Below are 21,612 nucleotides of genomic sequence, written 5' to 3'. Positions count from 1 at the left end.
AATTAACTTTTAGGTGTAACTGTTACTATTTAAATTACCGTATTTTTTTTTTTATGAACTTTAAATTACCGTATAAGGTAATCAACAAATCAGATTTTGAGTTTACACTAGAGCTATTTTGATAACTTGGGCACCTTACCTAATTACGGAATGGATCTCAACAGTCTCATAATTTAGACTAAAAAAAAAAAAAAAAAGTCTGAACTCTGAATTATTATCTGTCTTTCTTTATTTGGTAGGAACCGCCTGAATGGATCTATACCAGGGCGTAATCGTCTTTTCACAAGTCAATACACCAAGGCGTATATAAAATGCAAATTGATTTTTATATTTTTTTAATTTTGGGGCTATTATGTTTATGTCTGGTTAAGGGAGAGCCTACTCAGTACTTACTAAACTCTCTTAGCTTGAGATTTTGATCCCATTTTTGGAATTTTTGGGTCACAATCGAAAACATTGAATCCAAAAACCAAACACAGAAAATTAAAAATCTTCAAAAGTTTTGAAAGTCTTAAGGTCCTTCACCAATGTTCACCTCCTTTTAACTGCTACACTTCTTCAACTACCTCTCTCTCTCTCTCTCTCTCTCTCTCCTTTGAAGGTAATATTTTTCAATTATTTTTTGTTTAGATTCTCATTTGTGATGTTTGTTGTTGGTGAAGTATGTACTGGAATGGACTTGTTTTGCTTTTATTTTTCTGCTAAAAATTTGGAACCATTTTTTTATTTTGTAGCAGAAATATTGTGTATTTGATAGAGGCCTTTGCTTTGTCATAGTAGTTTTTAGAAAAAATCGGTTTGATTTGTATAAGAGCTGAAACGAAAATCTTCCTTGATCACTATTAAATTAGTTTCAACGCTTTAAGAAAGTTTAGCTTTTCTCTATGGTAAAGAAAAAACATAAAAATAAATAAATAAGAAAGCATAATTGCGAAACAATATCAAACTATTGTGACAATTTATAGGGGTTTAGTTGACTGAATTTTTGAAAGATTAGTTATTTATAATCATTTGATTCTGAGCTGTGTTTTGTTGCAAGTCAATGTGGCAACAAGTTTGGCTCTGAAATTTGGAATGATCCATTTTGATAAAGCTTTCAGGAATAGCTTTTCAATATATATATTCTCAGAATAATTGGATGGAGACAGTTTCAAAAGAAGTTTTCTAAGTAGATAAAAAGTAATTTGCAAAATGCATTTTAGAAAAATAAATGTATGTCGTGCTTTTCGCATTCTCAGTTAATAACATTTCGTAATTAGTTGCTTTCTTTGTATGTCTATGCATCTTGTTTCTGTTTTTTTTTTTTTTTTCCTATGTTCTTGTTCCCAAGTCTTGTCTTATTGAAGATCGTATTGTAGTTGTGAAAATTCAATAAAAAATAGGACTCTTGTCTCGTGTGAATTCTTTTCCCTTTCTGTGTTGCTTCCATTGCTGCTCCAATAAGCTATCTGAGGCTATTGAAAAAACTTTATTTTGCTAATAGGTCAAAGGACAAGGAGTTTGAGCGGGTATAGATACAGTTCCACAGTAGGATCCTATTGTGATACCACATCTTTTCTTGTAGCTTATGAGAAATTTTGAGACACTTATAATACTGTAAGGTACTGTTTTCTTCTGGGCATTATGCATGTCTGGCCCTGTGGCCATTGTTGATAACGTGGAAGGAGCACTTTCTTGTGCAGAGAGAACAAAATCTCTTGATGCCATTATAGATAAAGATTACAAGCCCATATTACCTAATGATGAAGTTGGACATAGTTCTGAAACTGCGGGCTTTAGAGTTGGTGAGCTCTTACTTGCCAATGGGGAATCATATTCTGGGTCATTGCTCGGGGACGTCCCTGAGGGTTTGGGGAAGTATGTGTGGTTGGATGGTTGTGTATATGAGGGTGAGTGGAGACGGGGGATGAAACATGGGAAAGGAAAACAACTATGGCCTTCTGGGGCAGTTTATGAGGGTGAGTTTTCAGGTGGTTATATGCATGGTACAGGGACATATATAGGATCAGATAATTTGACATATAAGGGACGATGGCGGTTGAATGTCAAACATGGATTGGGATATCAAAATTATCCTAATGGAGACATCTTTGAAGGTTCATGGATTCAGGGTTCACCAGAAGGGCCAGGTAAGTACACCTGGGCTAATGGAAATGTTTATGTAGGGAATATGAAAGGTGGGAAAATGTCAGGGAAAGGAACCCTTACTTGGATTACTGGAGACTCATTTGAAGGAAGCTGGTTAAATGGCACGATGCATGGATTTGGAGCATATACATGGAGTGATGGAGGCTGCTACGTGGGAACTTGGACACAGGGTTTGAAGGATGGAAAAGGATCATTTTATCCAAAAGGTAGCAGACTCCCTGCTGTACAAGAATTTTACCTCAATGCTTTGAGGAAAAGAGGGCTATTGCCTGATTTGAGAAAGCAGAACCCTGCACATATTCATCATGCTGCTTCTGTGGATATGGGAAATGTCAAGGTTGGTGGGAACCAGAGATCTCGCCGTGCTTCATCTGATCAAAAGCTCTCCAAGGGAAGCCTGTTAAATTTAGAGCAGTCTCGCAACAGAAATGTTTCCCTGGAAAGGCGTTGGAGTCTAGAGGTATCTATTGAGAAAGTGATTGGACATGATTCATCACTAGGGTTAACGGACTTTGTGCAAGAAGGTAGTGAAAAGGATGATGAGGTCAACATTCCAATCCTGGAACGAGAATACATGCAAGGGGTATTAATCAGTGAACTTGTATTGAATAATGGTTTTGCATCATCATCAAGAAGAGCAAATAGTTTTGTACCATCATCCAAAAGAGCAAAACGACTGCAAAAGAAACTCGCAAAAGAGGTTAAGAAGCCCGGTGAAGCAATCATTAAAGGTCATAGGAGTTATGACCTAATGCTCAGTTTACAGCTTGGAATCAGGTACTTTCAAATTTCTGACTCATACACCCTTACTTAGGATGCTAAAATCATGACTCTTCATTACATATCTCTATCTTTTTCATTTTTTGATCGGAAATACTCTATGCGGTTTCTTGATGAGATTATTCTTTAAATTTTTATTCCTTTTAAAAAAAATCAATATATGATTATTAAGTGCAGTGATCTTTAATTCTCTCTTACAATGTATAGACAATAATGATTATTTTGTAAATTTGTAATGAAAAAAGAAAATCATTACAAACAGATATATAGACAAATGTAGGACTTCATGAAAATGGTCAAAGAGTCTCAACATGTTTCTCCTTCAGTTTGTTTCAAATGTGTGCGTCTTAAGTTTTTCCAGTCCAGACAGAAAGTAAATATTGCCTTTCCTAAGACATTGTCCACTTATTATTGCAGAAATCTAAAATTTTCTGTCTCATATTCCATTACGTTGTGGTTAGGAGGTTAATGTTGACCATGAATTTGATTATGGACAGATATACTGTGGGGAAAATTACTCCCATACAGAGGCGAGAAGTTCGGACATCAGATTTTGGTCCCCGTGCTAGCTTTTGGATGAATTTTCCTAAAGAAGGGTCCCAATTAACACCATCTCATCAATCAGAGGATTTCAAGTGGAAAGATTATTGCCCAATGGTTTTCAGGTTAAAAGTTGGCCTTCCTGTTATTGCTACTTTGGTTAATCGTCTATGCAGCTCATTTATTTTGTATGGTGTGTTTATGAGGCATGCTTGTGATGGTTAATCCTAGTGTTTGGTAAGCTGCTATGTTTCAATTAGGATCATAGCCAGGCTAAAGTATATGATTTAGAAAATTTGTTGATACAGTGTTCCTCTTATTTATTTTGATAAAGCTGTATTGCATGGTTGTTTCTTATAGGTGGAGTGCTTATGTCATCCAAATTCTTTTCATTCGAACATGGATAATCTTGATTTATATTGTATGTCTTATTTCTTTCCTTATACATACATTGTGCCAATTCTGAAACATAATACTCAAGCCTCCATGTGACTTCAGTCTTAATATAATATATTCTGAAACACCAGTGTCCTGAATGCTAATTGCTAAATCCTGGCTGACCTAATGTGCTATGGTTGATACTGTCCTTGGGTCAAGTCTCAACACTTTTCTTTTTTCTTTTAAATGTTCCAAGGCTTAAACTTGAATGAATTGTAGCATGAAGGCAGCTATGATGCTTTTGTTTCAACTCTATGAGCACTTATAGGATGCTGACACACACCATCCAGATTGTACATCCGAATCATGTCATTATTAATCTGGGAATATTTGAATTCTTGACTTTGTGCTTATCATCATTATTTTGGAGGTTACTCAACATTTACCTATAATTTTTTAAGTCAATGAGTTTGTAAAAAATGTATATGCAGATCATTATCATGTGGTCTTATTCTTTGGATAAAATAAAAAATTGGAAAACCCCTTCCTTGTAAATATAATTGCTGGTAACTAATTCCTTTTGATGTCAGTGTTGATCTTAAATTGCCTCCCCTCAGCAGGGGAGCCTCTTTTTATCTTTTCATGGTGTTGATATTCATCAGTGGAAAAAGAGAAGGAAAAAAAATGATGTTGATATACATGTCCTTCTGAAAATTCAATGTAGGAATTTAAGGGAATTGTTCAAGATTGATGCTGCTGATTACATGATGTCCATTTGTGGGAATGATGCTCTGAGGGAACTTTCTTCTCCTGGGAAAAGTGGGAGTGTTTTTTTCCTGTCCCAAGATGATCGATTCATGATTAAGACTTTGAGGAAATCTGAAGTAAAGGTTTGTCCATTCCTCAGATAAAACATTAAGGGAATTAACTTCTGGTTCTGCAATTTCTGGATTTTTGATTTCGTGATAGTCATTTATCTATGATGCATATTTCTTGGTAAGATATGGATTTTATTTCTTGGTAAATGATTTCTGATCTCTTGATAGCCATAAAATTTCATTTCCAACATATTATTGTTTCCTTCTTTTACCAAAAATATTCATAGTTCTTTCTTTTATATAATGTCTTTGATCAGAAACCTATATCATAGGCTTAGGGATATCTGTGAAACTTAGGAGCCTGAATTAAGGAAATTTAATTCTATTTAGCTCAAAGGACATCAATTTATGCCATTTTTCCTTAACTGCTGATGGATGTGGTCAATAATGGTTTGCTTATTGATTACAAGGACTAAATTTTGAACATGAGAGTAATTTTTATGCCTTTAATGAAATTGCTCCATCAATTTGAATTATATTGGTAACACATTTGCACATGTTGCTCCTGATGTTCCACAGTAGATGAAAATTTGCAAAATGATCATATTTTGATGAGTCAAAATAAACCTAACAGTTTTCTGGAAATACTCAACATTCACATGTGTCACTTGATCTTATTAACCATTTTACAAAGACAATCATTTTGCTTCATTAAAATTCTTTTCCTTTACAGAATTTCATATATTAGCTTACAAATCACAGCATTTATTGGTGCTGGACCAAGGGATCATATTCGATGGAGGAAGTGCAATGCAACCCTCAAATTTCATGGCATCCATCGTTCGCTTCTGTAGCCCCCCTTGTTGTGGGTTTATTGTAACCAGTGAGGCTGCAGATGCTACTGGAGTATAGACTTGCATGAAATCAAAATTGAGTTCTGGAGGGACTGAATGGCCCATTCACTTCATATAATCTACATTTAGTCTCTTTAGTTGTTTGGATGATCGCTCCATTTCTTTTATTTGACCTTGTGTCTCTTTATTATTTTGGAAGTGTTAAGAGTTAGCACTAGTTGCCTCCTAGTTTTATTTTTTATATATATGTATGTATTTCCTGTGTAGATGGATTGTGCAACCTTGAGTGCTTTCCACAATTGTACTAATCATTTGAGAAGGGTGGGGGGGGGGGGGGGGGGACCAAGGTGACTTATTTATGTATGAATAACAAAGATGTCTGAAAAGGAAACCTCTTGGATTTTTAGTATTTCTTTGTTATTCATACATAAATAAGTCACCTTGGGATATGTATATTTTCTCTTTTGTGCTTTATTGTAACAGTTCTTAGAAAAAATCAGCATGTGTTGATATTTCCAATACATGATTGACATGGTTCCAAAGGGCTAGAGGTGAGTCCAAAGGTCTCTTCTTTAGAAAGTTTCCATGCGATATCAAAAAAAAGGAAAAAAAAAATGATTAACATGGTTCCAATAAACTAAAAGACTAAGCTTGAGTAATTAATGCAACTTTAAATTTCAGGGCTTATAGGACCTATTTTAGTGTGCTTGTGAATCATGTAAAAGAACTCCATACTCAACCAGGGATGTAGTTCTGAAGAATCTGAACCATGATACATCTGCTATAATTGAAGTTTTATATATATATTCTCTTTCTCATCATATACCTCTGAGTTCTACTGACTGGAGCTTTGATGTGTAGGTTCTTCTAAGAATGCTTCCAGATTATCATTATCATGTGAGGAAGTATGAAAACACACTTATTACAAAATTTTTTGGCCTTCACAGAATCATACCTTCTAGTGGTCAAAAGGTAAGCAGCACAATGAAGCAGTCATCTGTTCTAGAGGTATTTTTCCATGTATTTCAATGTCATAGCCATTTATTTGTTAATTCTTAATATTTACGATACAGGTTTGAACTTCATTGAAATTTTCTGAGCCGTAGGCCCCATAGTACTGTGTTTTAGATCTGACAGTGCTATGATTTGTATCATGCTTTGGTTCATTAAGCCTTCTGCAAGAATGTGAGATGCCTTCTGTTCACAAGAAGCTAATATTTGTAGTTTATTTCCTACCTTGCAGTTTCGCTTTGTAGTAATGGGAAATATGTTCTGCACAGAGTTGAGGATCCATCGAAGATATGATTTGAAAGGTTCGTCCCTTGGACGTTCAGCAGACAAGGTTGAAATTGACGAGAACACAATACTCAAAGATTTGGATCTAAACTATCAATATTATTTGGAACCCTCTTGGCGAGAGGCTTTATTGAAGTAAGTTGTACTTTCATAGCTGCCATGTAATTTCATTTCCTACTTGGGAGTTAACAGATCAATGGTTGTGAATTGGTAATCTTTACCCGATGTGGTTAATGAATATATGAAGATCCCAAGTGAATAATTTTTTTATCCATAAAAAGTTGACTGTAATAATTTTTGTGGATGCCATAATTGTGTGAAATTTTTTGAAGTTCCAAATTGTATAATCTCTTGCCTAATAACAAGTAAAAGTTGGTTTTAGCTGGCACACAAGTATCAAGCTTCAAATGTAAAGTTCATATCTAACTGCTGATTTTACCCCAAATTTTGTTGTTTTAAATGATAGGATTTGAATTGTGGCATTCAACCCATGCTGGCTGTATTTCTTATTGTTACAACAGATACTGACAGCACTTTCCTAATTATGTGACTTTTTTTTTGTATGCAGCCAGATTGAGATTGACAGTAAGTTTTTGGAAGCACAGCACATTATGGATTACAGCCTTTTATTAGGTGTGCATTATCGAGCCCCTCAACACCTGCGCTCTCTTATGTTCTACCAAGGTATAACGGCAGATGGATTGGCAATGCTTGCAGAAGAAGGTGCGGCTTATGTTCAAAATTGGTGCTCCACCATATTCTGTTCATGAAATTTTAGGAAGAATATTGATTCAGTTGTCTGGTGTCTTTTTATGGTTAGAAGATCAGTAGGAAACAAAATGTGTAAAAACATGAGAGTATGTAGGAAATTTATGACAGAGGCTAGTGTCAGCAGTTAACCTTTTTGGTAAATGGTGTCTGGGGTTAGTTTGTAGGTAGTGTGATGTATATGCAGTGAAGTAATAAGTAATGAGAAAGGTTTTCTTTGAGCTATTTTGAACTGAAAATAAACCAACACATTTGAGTATTGTTTTATGGTCTTAATTAAGTCCATGTAATTCAGTGATAGTGGTATTTTAGGAATTCCCGTTTTTCATATTTCTCATGGGATTGGCAATTTATTTGTTGAAGGCTACATAACACCCAAGTAAATAGGCCAAGTTCCAATTTGAAAACTTAGGACCCTCCTTAATTAACATTGACAGCAAATTGGTTTTTGTCCTTCTTGGTTATTTTTTTGTGTGTTGACATAATGTTTTTTTTTTTTTTCCTGTTTTAATGTCTATTTGACTTTAACGTCTTTTACCAGTGAGGATTTGAACTGTATATTTTGCATGTGGTACATGAACCACACCCATTAGACTTGTAGCACCCACTAATTCTGTTTTAACCTGGTCATCATCACTTGTCTATAACTTGCATAGCTGCACTGTTCATTAATACAGAAGACTAATATGGTGGTTATGTTTCAATTCAGACCCTCTAGAGAATGAGATCTCCAATTACCCACAAAGCCTTGTTTTGGTCCCCCGTGGAACAGATGATAATAGTGTTGTTGTGGGCCCTCACATCAGGGGTAGCCGATTACGAGCATCAGCTGCTGGTGATGAGGAAGTCGATCTTCTTTTACCTGGTACAGCAAGGTATGATTTTATGGAACTCCTAAAGCATGTTGTCGATGCAGCCAATGGGTCTTTTATTTTGGGCAAGTGACCCATATGTCATATGCAAATCTTTCTTTGCTGTTTGGCCAGTATTGTAGATGAACTCATATAAGTTATATAAAATGTACCCTTGAAGAAAATTAGGAATGCCCTAGAGCTCTAGACGATTGACTTTGTATAATATTTAAAAGCTTGATCCATGCTATCACAAGAAAGATGATCCATTTTAGAATGTCTTTAGTTTAAAGATTTAGGCAGCTCAAGTACATAGGAGAATGAGAGAAGGCTTTTTTGTACAATGGCTACTACTGTATGTATGAAGCATTGGAGTTCTAATTTTCTTTGCAACTTCTTAAGCAGGCTCCAAATCCAGCTTGGTGTGAACATGCCAGCAAGGGCAGAGCTGATTCCAGGGAAAGAGGAAACCCAAATGTTTCATGAGGCCTATGATGTTGTTCTGTACCTTGGTATCATTGATATTTTGCAAGATTACAACGTGAGTAAGAAGATTGAGCATGCATATAAATCTCTTCAGTTTGATTCCTTGTCCATCTCTGCCGTAGACCCTACATTCTACTCGCAGCGCTTCTTGGAATTCATTCAAAAGGTGTTCCCCCCGAATTCCATAAGTTAAAATTTATAGTCTACGTGCAGCACTTCTTGGAATTCATTCAAAATGTGTTCCCCCCCAATTCCATAAGTTAAAATTTTGATCAACGTACTTAACATACTACTTCTGGGAGTGCTTGTGATCATTCTTGTCAAGGGTGATGGTGGAAGAAGTGTCAGTTTGTCTTGTAAGTATTGTTAAATAGGTAAAGTAAGCTCATTTTAGCCCATCTAAATGTTGTTGATAGAATAGTTTGATTTTATGTTCTCATGAATATTTGATTTTCTCTCGGAGCACATCCAGTTTTCAATTCTTTTATATTATGGCAGTCTTTCATTCAGGCAGCTAGTGTTCACTCATATGAGTTCATGATGTGTCGAAAAAAAAAGGAGAGCTTATGCATGAGAAATCAAGGAGCGTTTTATTATTATTACTATTATCTTTTTTTAGACGAACCAAGGATAAGAAATTAAGGACCGTTTTAGGTAAAGGGCGCTCTGCTATGTTCTTATTGCAAAAACAATGTTTGGACTATTAAAATAAAAAAAATTCCAATTATGTTTGGACTTCTTTGCCAAGCGAAGAAAACGTGTCTGCATCAAGTATCAATAATATTATTCCAAGCAAACAGATGAGAACAGTCACTGAACTTGATGGTGGACCGTGGGCAGGGGAGTGCATGGGTTGGGTTGGAGTGTTTTTCAACCCAACCTGTCCTTAGGTTAAAGAATTCCAAACTCAACTCAGGGTTTGATTGGATAAAACTTATTATTGAAAACTGAAAACATTGTAGCAAAATAATTTTTAAATGTGTGAATAGTACTGTGAGACTTATATTTAATAAAAAATTGTTAAAAAAGTATGTGAACAGTGGATGCACAGTATGTGCATAATGCTCGTACTGCGCGTTTTGTCCCCCGCAAAAAAAAAAAAAAAAAAAAAAAAAAAAAGGAGGAGAAAACGTAGAGGCATAGATGCAGCAATAATCCGAATCCAAACGCATTCTCAATGTAACCCATTACATGTATAGAAATCAACCCAACCCAACTTATATGGGTTGTGCACTTGTAGTTAGATTTTAGATTTTCATAAACTATTTAAGTGTTTGTTTTTCAATAAATCATTATAACTCACATGACATGCCTAAATTATTTTCCAAACAAATTCATCAAAATTAATTCTAAAAAATACCAAAAAAAATTAAACAAAAAAAAAAATTAGTGTAAGGATAATAATAGAAACAAATATATATGGTGAATTGGCTTGCGTCAAATGGGTTGGAAAAATTATCAATCCAAACTAAGCCTAACTTGAGCCTTAAAATAAAATTACAATCCAAATAAATCCACTAACGCAAGGTGTCGGGTTGGCTTGAGCTGGTCAAGTTGAATTTGTATGGGTTAATTTTGTTGGGTTGGTAGGTTTGATAGGCTCCCTTAGTCATGGGGTGGCAGAAGGAGAAAATTCCTTTGAAGCTTGTTTGGTTGGAGTGATTTGAGGGAGGATGGAAAAAATGGATTTTTTTGTATTGTTTGAATGGGAAAGAAAAGAGTGATTTCATCTTTATCTAAAATTTACATGAGCAAATACCAATGTTTTTTTATTTTATTTTAGAGAAACAATACCAACATATTTAATATTTGGGATTTATTGCCTTTATTTTATAATATTTTATTTGAACCAATTTAATTAATCACACTCTTTATATAAATATATAAAAATAAATAGAGAAATAAGTTAAAATAAAGTAATTATTGTATTGAGCCATTTTTATAATGTATCTAATTATTTCTTATATACTGTGTAATTGATGCATAAGAGTAAATTCATACCAACTATATTTTCCATCTTTTTACTTTTTTTCTTCAACCAAATAAATGAGGTTTTTTTTTTTTTTTTTTTTTTTCTAAAAAAAAAAAAATGAACTTCACATTTCTTATCTCATGATTCGCGTTCAACGCATTGGATTCCTAGTTTGACCAACATATGTGGCTCCAGTCCAGTATAATTTATTTTTTGGTTGTTGTTGTGGGGGACCTTGGGGGTGAGGTTTTAAATTTTTGTTTCCAATAAATAAAGGGTTTTTATTTTCTTTTTTCTTTTCGAGAAACCAGTAAATAAAAGGGTTTCAGTATTGGGTCACTAGCAGTATTTTTATAAAAAAAAAATGATATGTTCATAATATTTTTACAATATTCTTAAGTGACAGGTTATTAAGTGGTTGTTATTGTTGGGGCAAAAAAGTAATCTTAGTGTTAGGTTCAAATTTGAACCAATAACAACTAACCACCTATAATTTGTTGTGAAAATATTATAAAAATGTTGTGGATGGAGCATCTCTTTTTTATAAAATTTTTAACAACAAAATTTAAGTAATAGGTTATTAGTTATTACTAGTAGTTATCGATATGCAATTTTAATGGTGGGTTCAAATTTGAAACAATAAAAACTTATCATAGTGGCAAAGCCAAAATTTGAGTTGAGGGAGGGCAAATTTTATATATGATACACGCATTTACACACGTTATGTGAATATATAATATTTGAGACCAATTTGAAAAGAGATTAAATTTTACAAGAATGGGGTGTAAAACCCATGTTTTACATCATCCAATAAGTAATTGCCACATCAACATTTTACTTAAAATTCAATACATCCTACCACACCTAATAACATCTCAATAGATTCCCAATTTGATTGGATTTATATATGGATATTAGAATTGATTGAGTGTGATCGTGTTTGTTTGTAAATATGTGATAAGATGATGTGACATGTTAGGGTTAGAGGGGTAAAACATAGGTTTTACACTACATCCTTATAGAATTTAATCTCATTTGAAAAATTAAAAACTATTCATTTAAATAGTAAGTGCTATTTAATGTAATTATACAAAAAAAAAAAAACTCTACAAAAAAATGCTTATTCATAATATTGTATTTATCTATTGAGATATTTCTCACATGAATGATCAATTTTTAATTTTTTTTAGAGCCAAAACTCAAGTTATGAATGAAACTATTAGTAGTTAGATAAATGCTAAGGGTAATATATGTGAATTTCTATTATTTTGGTTAATGTAGACCCATAAAAGGTTCAAATTATAGTAGGTACAAACTAAAAAATTCAGTGCAAGGCATGCTAATGAAGGACTTAAGATTTCTCCATGGTTTGTTTAGAAGTTGTGCTCTATTTCAAGACTAAAAGAACAGAGTGGCATTTAATAAACCCAAAAACAAAAAGTAGGCAAGAGTATTTAATAAGTATTAGCTATAATAACTAAGGGTATTTTTAGAGCGGGGTGGGGGGCAACTGCACCTCACTCTTCGACCCCCCTAGCTTTGTCCCTTATCATTTAAGATTTGTTGTGAAAGTATAGTGAAAATATTGATAGCGTAGCATTCCTTATTTATTTTAATCTAAAATGAATCTCTTTTCACTAGAGCGAAGTCAAGGTTTGGAGGGCCACATTGCATATTAATACATCTAGGAGTGCACATAGGTAAAGATAAGAATTTTTTTCAATTCAACGCACCATGGTTGAGTTGAAAAATACCTAACTCAAATAACAATAGATTATTAACTAAGTATTAAAACAACATATTTATAAGATTATTAACACAAATAACAATAGATTTATAAGCTTATTTGTGTTGGTTTGATACACTAATCAAACTTGACCATAACAAAAGATCAACACAGATAACGACAAATTTATAACCTTACATACCTAAGCATTGTACCAAACCCCACACAAACTATTTGATTATTGCATTAAACCCACACAAATAAGCTTATATTGAAAAGAAATGAGAAAATAGGTTAGGGCTTAATTTTTATTATGGAACAGGGGGAAAAGATAAGTAACAAAACCATATAATTTACATTAATATACCTATTAAATATAGGTGGGTTGGGATGGGTTAGACGGATTTGTGAATCTGTTGACTGGCGCCCAACCTAACCCATTGTAAAAAAAAGTATAAAAAAAAAATGGCAACCTAACCCAACTCACTGGAATGGTTCGATTTTGGTGGATAGTTGGATTTGATGCATATCCCTAGATTAAATGTAGAGAAAAATTTAAAACACATACATACATACACACACGTTAATGTGTATACACAATCCTTATCACTTTATAAATTTTAATGAGTATACACAAATTACTTACCTTGCAATCAAAATGTACAAGAACAAAAATTCATCATTATTTTATATATATATATATATATCTTCTTTTTTTGAGTATTATCACTCCCTAACTTCAAATATCCTCCATTTAGTTTTTTTTTTCCGTTTTCCTTTCATTTAGCATTTTGAGTTTAAAAGCATTGACGAAAAATTAGAAACTTAACAACAACAACAACAGCTCGGTCCCAAATTGAGAAAAAAAAAAGAAAAAAAAAAAGAAGAAAAACCTATCCAAGATAAAAATCACTTTTTGAGTACTATCACCTCCTAATATTTAATCTCCTCAGTGTAGTTTTTATTTTTTTTATTTTTTATTTTGACACTAAATCAAGTATCACTAAATAATTTGAAGCTTAATAAAAACTAATAAAGCTTAGTCCCAAGTAAAATTAAAATAAAATCTCCAAGAGGAAATTGTTTTTATTAAAAATTCACTTTTTGAACACAATTCCCATAACTTACTAATTAAGAGAGGATTATACTACAAAGGAGAAACATAATTCTAGTATAATTTTTTTTGGGTTAAAAGATGAATGTTTTGTTGTTATTAATTGTGAGGGGTAAAAGCTATTGAATAAATGTTTGGACTTTGGGCCTGATCGGTTGGTACCAGTCTATTTTGATCAGGGCCTTTAGGCCCACAAGTTAATCCGCACTGTAGTAGTCCGAGGAGGAGTGTCTCCTCAGACAGGTCCAGCAATGACCCTAGGACTTGCTAAACGGGTTAGAGGCAGAATTCTGGAAGAACTGATGGGTAAAAGGGTGATCCAAGCACCTTTTAGAAGCAAGGACATGTGAGAAATATCTAAGGAAAAAACTGCTACCACCACATTAAAGGCCTTACATCTACCTCCCTGGCCGTATTAATGAGGAAATGACCTCTGAACAGTAGAATTCAGCATTCTTGTTATTATTTGAAGACTTCAAGAAAGTGGTGGATGAGACAAGTATCCAAGGGGAAGATTTGTATGACACGTGGATGAACCAGTGAAGAAGAAGTATATAAGGAAATGAGGGAGGAAAGAGAGAGAGATCTGCACTTTCTGCTGAGAAAAATAGGAACTAAGAATTGTAAACTTTGGCATAGAAAGAGAATATTTATACAAATCGTCCTTGGCTTACGTTCGAGGAGGTCTCTTTGTCATATTCGTTTATCATTTGCATAGATTGTGGCACTCTAGCCTGTTAATCAAACTTCCAACATTCCGAACCTAGATTTCAAATCCATACTCTACAAATTTTATTGTATAAGGCTCATTGGGCCTGAGTCCAACACTTGTTTTTGGGGTCCGGGTACAATTGTGCACTTACAATTGGATTGGCGCCGTCTGTGGGGAATCTAGCGTTGAGGGAATTGAAACATCATGGCAGGCTTAGGTTCGCATCATGCAGAATCTCAGGGATCACAACCTGAAGATCTTTTTGAGCGTCTTAAGCGCCGAAGGGATTGAGAGGGAAGTGTTCAAACCATATATCCTGGCGCGAGTCATACGCGTGGCGGAGGCAGTGCCTGAAGGAAAAATTTTGGTTTTGTATCTTATACAAAACACATAGCGGAAGCAACAAACAAGGATCTATTTCATTCATGATTGATAACGTGCATTATGTAAATTTCAGAATTTAAAAACAAGATAGCGTACCTTGGTGTGGTGAAATTCAAAACCAAAGATTGAAGTACTCGAGAATACTTTTAATTTTCACTTCAATTCCACTTTATGCCCAAGATGTGTGGTCTCTCAATCAGTTTTTCAAAGGGAGAATGAAAGTGTATCTCACACTCTCTTACACACCATTTCTTATTTCACTAATAAAAAATTCTGTATGTTTTTCCCTTTATAACTAACTGATTATCTAATTGGGTTGGCCTATTGGGTCTTTCCAATTGGGCTTTAGTGTGTGGTTTGGAGTGGGACCAAAAGGGACCAATATGACACTAGCTCCAATGGGCCTTGGGCTTTTCCGTCAACTCTTGACTAGTCCAAAGTTACCATTAATTATATTTAATACCACTATGTAAATATAATTGCACTCTAAACCTTATTAATAAATTATATCCCAAGACTTTATTATACATGCAACCCCTTCATAAAATATTCGTAGTAACACAAAATCATAAATGTAGACTGCCATTTTGTAAATTACTACATTTTATCCTTGAGTACCCGGTTTAATCCTTTAAAGTTATTCATTATATATTTATGAAATCTAATTTCATAAATATATACTTTAGTAATTTCTTACTAAAGTGGTTAGGACTAACTCTCTGAATAACTGAACCCATTAAACTTATCTCAAGGGAATATTTTATATCTCCATCAAGAGACTATGAATTCCATCTTGAGAATTTATATTCCATCAACACTAATTGTGGCTGCCCAACATACTGAGGTTTTGACCGTTACTTTAGATCTCACTCCTGATATATCAAAGCAACCTACACCTCATGCTCAGGTCCATTATTCTCTCAGGATTAAGAGTTCATGCAAATAAAAATCGTAAGATTTATTATTTATTTGACAGTCGTTAGGAGAATAATAAATCTCATAGCAGTCCAGTTCAATATGTCTTGACTCTTAAAACATATCAACTAGAAGTCTCCACTTCCATGATCAAGACAAATCATCTTAGTTGATACGTTATAGTCTTCGCAGATGAAATGCCCAATTTCATCACCGACTGTAAACTATAAATTCTGAGTTTACAAAGAACTTGTGATTTACATCTTCTGTGACTTTTTACATAAATCACATACAATGTATCTCATGGACTATATGATAATGTCCCATATTCATGTTACCATTATTTTAAATAATAATAAAAAAACTTTATCAATCACAATATTAAGTCATACATCATGTCATACATAATGCCATACATAATATCATACATAGCATCATACAATAGGATTTAAGGGCCCAAGATGTGGGGTCTATTGGTTCGTTCAGGGAACTTACTAGGGCATTCGCGTCTCGGTTCATTACATGCAGCAGAGTTCCTCGACTGTTGGACTCGCTATTATCTATGGCCATGAGGGAGGGTGAGACATTGAAAGCATACTTCGACAAGTATTGGGAGATGTTCAACGAGATAGATGGAGATTTTGATGAGGTGGTGATTAATAATTTTAAAGTGGTTCTTCCCACTGATCATGATTTAAGGAAATCCTTGACCAAAAAGCCCGTATGGAGTGTACGTCGCCTCATGGATCGTATTGACGAGTACAAAAGGGTTGAGGAAGATCAACAGCAGGGTAAGGGTAAGACGAAGGTTATCCCGCAGGAGAGAATGGATTTTAGGTCGGACAGATACCATAACAATAAGCCGAGGAGAGATTACTCTAGGCAATCTAGTCCAGCCACTCCTCAAGTAGTTAATACTGTATTCTGAGAACCAGTGCACCAACTGCTGGAGAAAGTCCGTAAGGAACCCTACTTCAAATGGCCTAGTAAGATGGCATGGGACCCTACGAAACGAAATCAGAACCTTTTTTGCCAGTACCATCAGGATGTGAGTCATACTACCGAGAATTGTCGGACCCTCTAGAACCATCTGGAACAGCTTATTAGTGAGGGAAAGTTGAAGCAGCACCTATACCAACCTAACGGGCAAGACAGTCAGTCAGTCAGGTTCAAATAATTAGAAGAACAACTCATCTCGGCCGCCCTTGGGAACGATTAACATCATTTTCACTGCACTTGACAGGACTGGTTCCTGTCCTACTAGGGTGATGGCAGTGTCACACTCCCAGGCCGAGGAGTCAGGCTCGAAGCCGAAGAGGATCAGAGGGAGTGTACCTATCTTAGGATTCTCTAATGAGGATAAGGTTGGGACCATTCAACCCCATGATGACGCCCTGGTGGTCACGTTGAGGATAGTAAATTACGACGTCAAAAGGGTGATGATCGATCAAGGCAGCGGTGCAAATATTATGTACCCTGACTTATTCAAGGGGCTTAAGTTAAAATTCGAGGATCTCACTCCTTATGACTCGCCATTGATAAGTTTTGAAGGGAAGACTGTCATACCAAAGGGACAGATTCGATTACCTGTACAATCTGGCTCGGAAACGGTCGAGGTGGATTTTATTATGGTTGACGCATATTCTCCATACACGGCCATCCTTGCAAGGCCTTGGCTGTACGCTTTGAATGCTGTCTCCTCGACTTTGCATGTTAAAGTAAAATTCCCTTCGAGGGGATTCATCAAGGAAATTCTTGGCAGCCAATCAGTGGCAAGGCAATGCATATCGACTGTAGTATTGCATCAAGCAAAATCAGAGTCCTCGGTCTCGGCTATGGAAAACTTATAGCAATTAACAACTCTAGATGTGCCCAGTGCGGTGATAGCAGAGGATGCCATGTGTGAAGATTTGGAGAAATTTCTCATAACCGATGATCCTGGAAGGTTCTTCCAAGTTAGGATACGATTACCACACCAAGAGAAAATGGAATTGGTGAAGTTTTTGAAAAACAATATCGATGTCTTTGCTTGGGATCCCTATGAGGCTCCAGGGGTTGACCCAAGCTTCATTTGCCATCATTTGAATGTCAATCCTGCCGTTGTTCCTAAGAGGCAGCCACCTCGATGTTCCTCCAAAGAGCATTCCGAGGCTATCAAAGAAGAAGTGCTCAAGCTCAAAAGGGCTGGGGCTATTAAAGAAGTTTTCAACTCGGAGTGGTTGGCGCATACAGTTGTGGTGAAAAAGAAAAGTGGAAAGTGGAGAGTATGCGTGGACTTTACAGACCTAAACAAAGCCTGCCCAAAGAACTCGTTCTCGATGCCACGCATCGATCAGCTTGTGGATGCTACGGTCGGGCATCCTTGGATGAGCTTTTTAGATGCTTTCCAGGGTTATCACCAAATACCATTGGCGTTGGGTGACCAGGAGAAGACTGCTTTCATAACTCCAACAGGGAATTACCACTATAAAGTGATGTCGTTTGGATTGAAAAATACCAGGGCTATTTACCAAAGGATGATGACCAAAATGTTTGAATCGCAACTTGGAAAGACCATTGAAGTATATGTGGATGATATGGTAGTAAAGAGTAAGGTGGTACCTATGCATGTAAAAGATCTGGATAACACCTTCCAAATACTTAGGAAGTACAAGCTGCGCCTCAACGCCTCAAAGTGTTCTTTTGGGGTGGGTTCCGGAAAGTTCCTAGGCTACATGGTGACTCATAGAGGAATAGAGGTGAATCCGACACAGTTCAGAGCCATTCAGGGCTTGCAACCATCTCGGAATCCAAAGGAAGTTCAGAAGTTGACCGGGATGACCGCTGCTCTCAGCAAATTTATCTCTCGGTCAGTTGACAGGTGCAGACCTTTTTTCCAATTGTTAAATAAATGAAAAGGATTCCAATGGTCCGAGGAGTGTGCTTTAGCTTTCCAGCAACTTAAGGAATATCTTTCCCGGCCACCCATTATGTCTCGGCTGGAGGTTGATGAAATCCTGTTTGCATACCTAGCTGTGGCCGTCCATGCAGTCAGCCTAGTCCTTATAAAGGACGACGGCGGGGTACAGAGACCGATATATTATGTCAGCAAATCCTTGAATGAAGCTGAGGTGCGTTATTTGCCTTTAAAGAAGGCAATTCTAGCTGTAGTCCTTGCCATGCGGAAGCTTCCTCACTATTTCCAGTCCCACACCGTTGTGGTTTTAACCCAACTGCCTCTTAAGTCAGTGTTACAAAGTGCTGACTACTCGGTAAGGGTAGCTAAGTGGGGAACTATTTTAAGAGCTTTTGATATCAAATACATGCCACGCACCTCGGTGAAGGGCCAGGTTCTCACGGATTTGGTGGCAGAGTTCGCCAAACCATCGTTAGAAGAAACTATGAAGGAATCACACATGGATGAAAAATCAGTTGGCATGATCATGGACAAAGGACCTCCGATTTGGAAAGTGTCCGTTGATGGGGCAGCCAACCAGAGAAGGTTTGGTGTTGGATTTGTTTTGGTATCCCCTGAGAGAATCGTCTTCAAAAAATCATTGAGATTAGCGTTCTTGGCCACTAATAACGAGACCGAGTACGAAGCGGTCTTAGTTGGTATGAATATGGTACGTAGAATGGGGGGAAAGGAAGTTCATATGTTCTCGAATTCTCAGTTAGTTGTGGGCTAAGTGACGGGGACCATGGAGGCTAGGGATCCAAGAATGCAAGGGTACCTGACCCAGGTCAAGTGTGTACAATTCGAGTTTGATTCTTTTATCCTTTCTCACGTTTTTAGAAGTGCAAACACATATGCGGACTCGTTGGCCACTTTGGCGACATCCTCGGCTCAATGTTTGCCTAGGATTATCCTCGTTGATTACTTGCTAAAACTAACTTTGACCACTGCAAGTGCCGTCCGTATCCATCTGATAAGGCCTGGACCAAACTGGATTGACCCTGTGATATCTTTTCTAAAAAGCGATATTCTTCCCGAGGACAAGTATGAAGCAGATAAGATTCGTCGAAAGGCGCCTCTTTTCTGGTTGCCTAAGGATCAGAAATTGTATAAACGCTCCTTCTCCCGACCATACTTGCTATGTGTACATCCTGAGGCAACGGAGGCACTTTTGGAAGAATTGCATGAGAGAATTTGCGGAAGCCGTACTGGGGGAAGGTCCTTAACCCATAGGGCTCTGACTCAGGGATATTGGTGGCCCAATATGCAGAGGGAAGCTCAAGACTATGCGAGAAAGCGTGACCAATGCCAAAGGTTCGCTCCCAACATTCATCAGCCTAGGGGAGTCCTTAATCCTTTGTCCAGTCCTTGGCCATTCGCTCAATGGGGACTGGATATAATTGGGTCTTTTTCGAGGGCTGTGGGAAACAAAAGGTGGCTACTCGTGGGAACCGACTACTTCACCAAATGGGTCGAAACTGAGCCCCTAGCAAATATTAGGGATATCGACTCCAAGAAGTTTATCTGAAAGAACATTATCACTAGATTTGAGGTACCTCATACACTTATTTCAGATAATGGTGTCCAATTTGATAGTAGAGCTTTCAAGAAATATTACAGTGACATGGGCATCACAAACAGATACTCCACCCCAACTTATCCTCAGGGAAATGGGCAGGTCGAGGCCGTTAACAAAGTCATAGTCAATGGACTCAAGAAGAGGCTGGATGACGCGAAGGGTAGATTGGTAGAGGAGCTACCACATGTTTTATGGACGTATCGGACTACGTCACTCAGATCCACTGGAGAAATACTATTCTCTATGACCTATGGGGCCGAGGCGGTGATACCTTTAGAATCTGGTTTCCCCACGCTAAGGATGAGTTCTTTTAGCCCGGAAAATAACGATGGTCTCCTGGAGAAAAGCCTGGATCTAGTTGAGGAGCGGCAAGAGGCTGCTATGGTCCAAATGACTTATTATCAGCAGAAGCTTAAACGAGGGTATGATGCCCATGTGAAGCTAAGGCCACTAGCGCCTAGGGATTTGGTGTTGAAGAAAGTTGTGGGTACAGCCAAAAACCCAGCATGGGGAAAGCTAGCACCAAATTGGGAAGGACCCTATCGGATCACCTCTGTAGCTAGCATAGGATCATATCGATTAGCTGATCTAGATGAAAAAATTGTACAACGCCCCTAGAATGTAAACAACCTACGAAGGTATTATTATTAATAAAAAGCACTTTTATCGTTCGTTGTTCAAATTATCAATATGTACTTGGGTTTATCTCTCACAATTTCTAACTGTCAAACAGAAATTTGGTCATACATGGTCCTTGGGCCACATACCTTGTGAAAATTGATATCTTATCAAGTGTCAAACAGAAACTTGGTCATGCATGGTCCTCGGACCACATACCTTGTGAAAATTGATATCTTATCAAGTGTCAAACAGAAACTTGGTCATGTATAGTCCTCGGACCACATACCTTGGGGAAATTGATATCTTATCAAGTGTCAAATCGAAACTTGGTCATGCATGGTCCTCGGACCACATACCTTGTGGAAATTGATATCTTATCAAGTGTCAAACAGAAACTTGGTCATGGATGGTCCTCGGACCACATACCTTGTGAAAATTGATATCTTATCAAGTGTCAAACAGAAACTTGGTCATGCATGGTCCTCAGACCACATGCCTTGTGAAAATTGATATCTTATCATGTGTTGGACAAAACCTTAGTTATGTCGGGTCCACAGATCTTCTACTTTGGAGATATTAATATTTGAAGTTACTGTTTCTAAGTATCAACTAGAAACTTGGACATGTATGGTTCTCGGACCACATGCCTTGTAAAAATTTATATCCTACTTGTTGTTGAAAGGAAGTTTGGTTATGCCAGGTCCTTGAACCCTCTACTTTGAGAACATTGGCAAA

General features: G+C 36.5%; 1 protein-coding gene across 2 annotated transcripts; it reads left to right on the top strand.

Annotated features, from left to right (window-relative positions):
• Positions 1 to 338: 338 nt before the first annotated feature.
• On the top strand, positions 339 to 9,432 carry LOC142610206 (phosphatidylinositol 4-phosphate 5-kinase 9). Of its 2 annotated transcripts, none has more exons than XM_075781956.1 (9): positions 339 to 601; positions 1,484 to 2,925; positions 3,426 to 3,593; positions 4,571 to 4,736; positions 6,380 to 6,490; positions 6,762 to 6,949; positions 7,383 to 7,537; positions 8,292 to 8,457; positions 8,839 to 9,432. In XM_075781956.1, exons 2-9 carry the CDS (start codon positions 1,628 to 1,630, stop codon positions 9,110 to 9,112), a joined length of 2,526 nt encoding a protein of 841 aa, XP_075638071.1. In that variant the 5' UTR covers positions 339 to 601; positions 1,484 to 1,627; the 3' UTR covers positions 9,113 to 9,432. The 2 variants fall into 2 exon arrangements, with proteins under 2 accessions (XP_075638071.1, XP_075638070.1); XM_075781955.1 differs by having other exon boundaries at positions 6,380 to 6,526.
• Positions 9,433 to 21,612: the final 12,180 nt, after the last annotated feature.

Source organism: Castanea sativa, chromosome 9 (assembly GCF_040712315.1).
Source record: "Castanea sativa cultivar Marrone di Chiusa Pesio chromosome 9, ASM4071231v1".
Taxonomy (NCBI): domain Eukaryota; kingdom Viridiplantae; phylum Streptophyta; class Magnoliopsida; order Fagales; family Fagaceae; genus Castanea; species Castanea sativa.
This window is presented reverse-complemented; position numbering and strand designations above follow the sequence as displayed.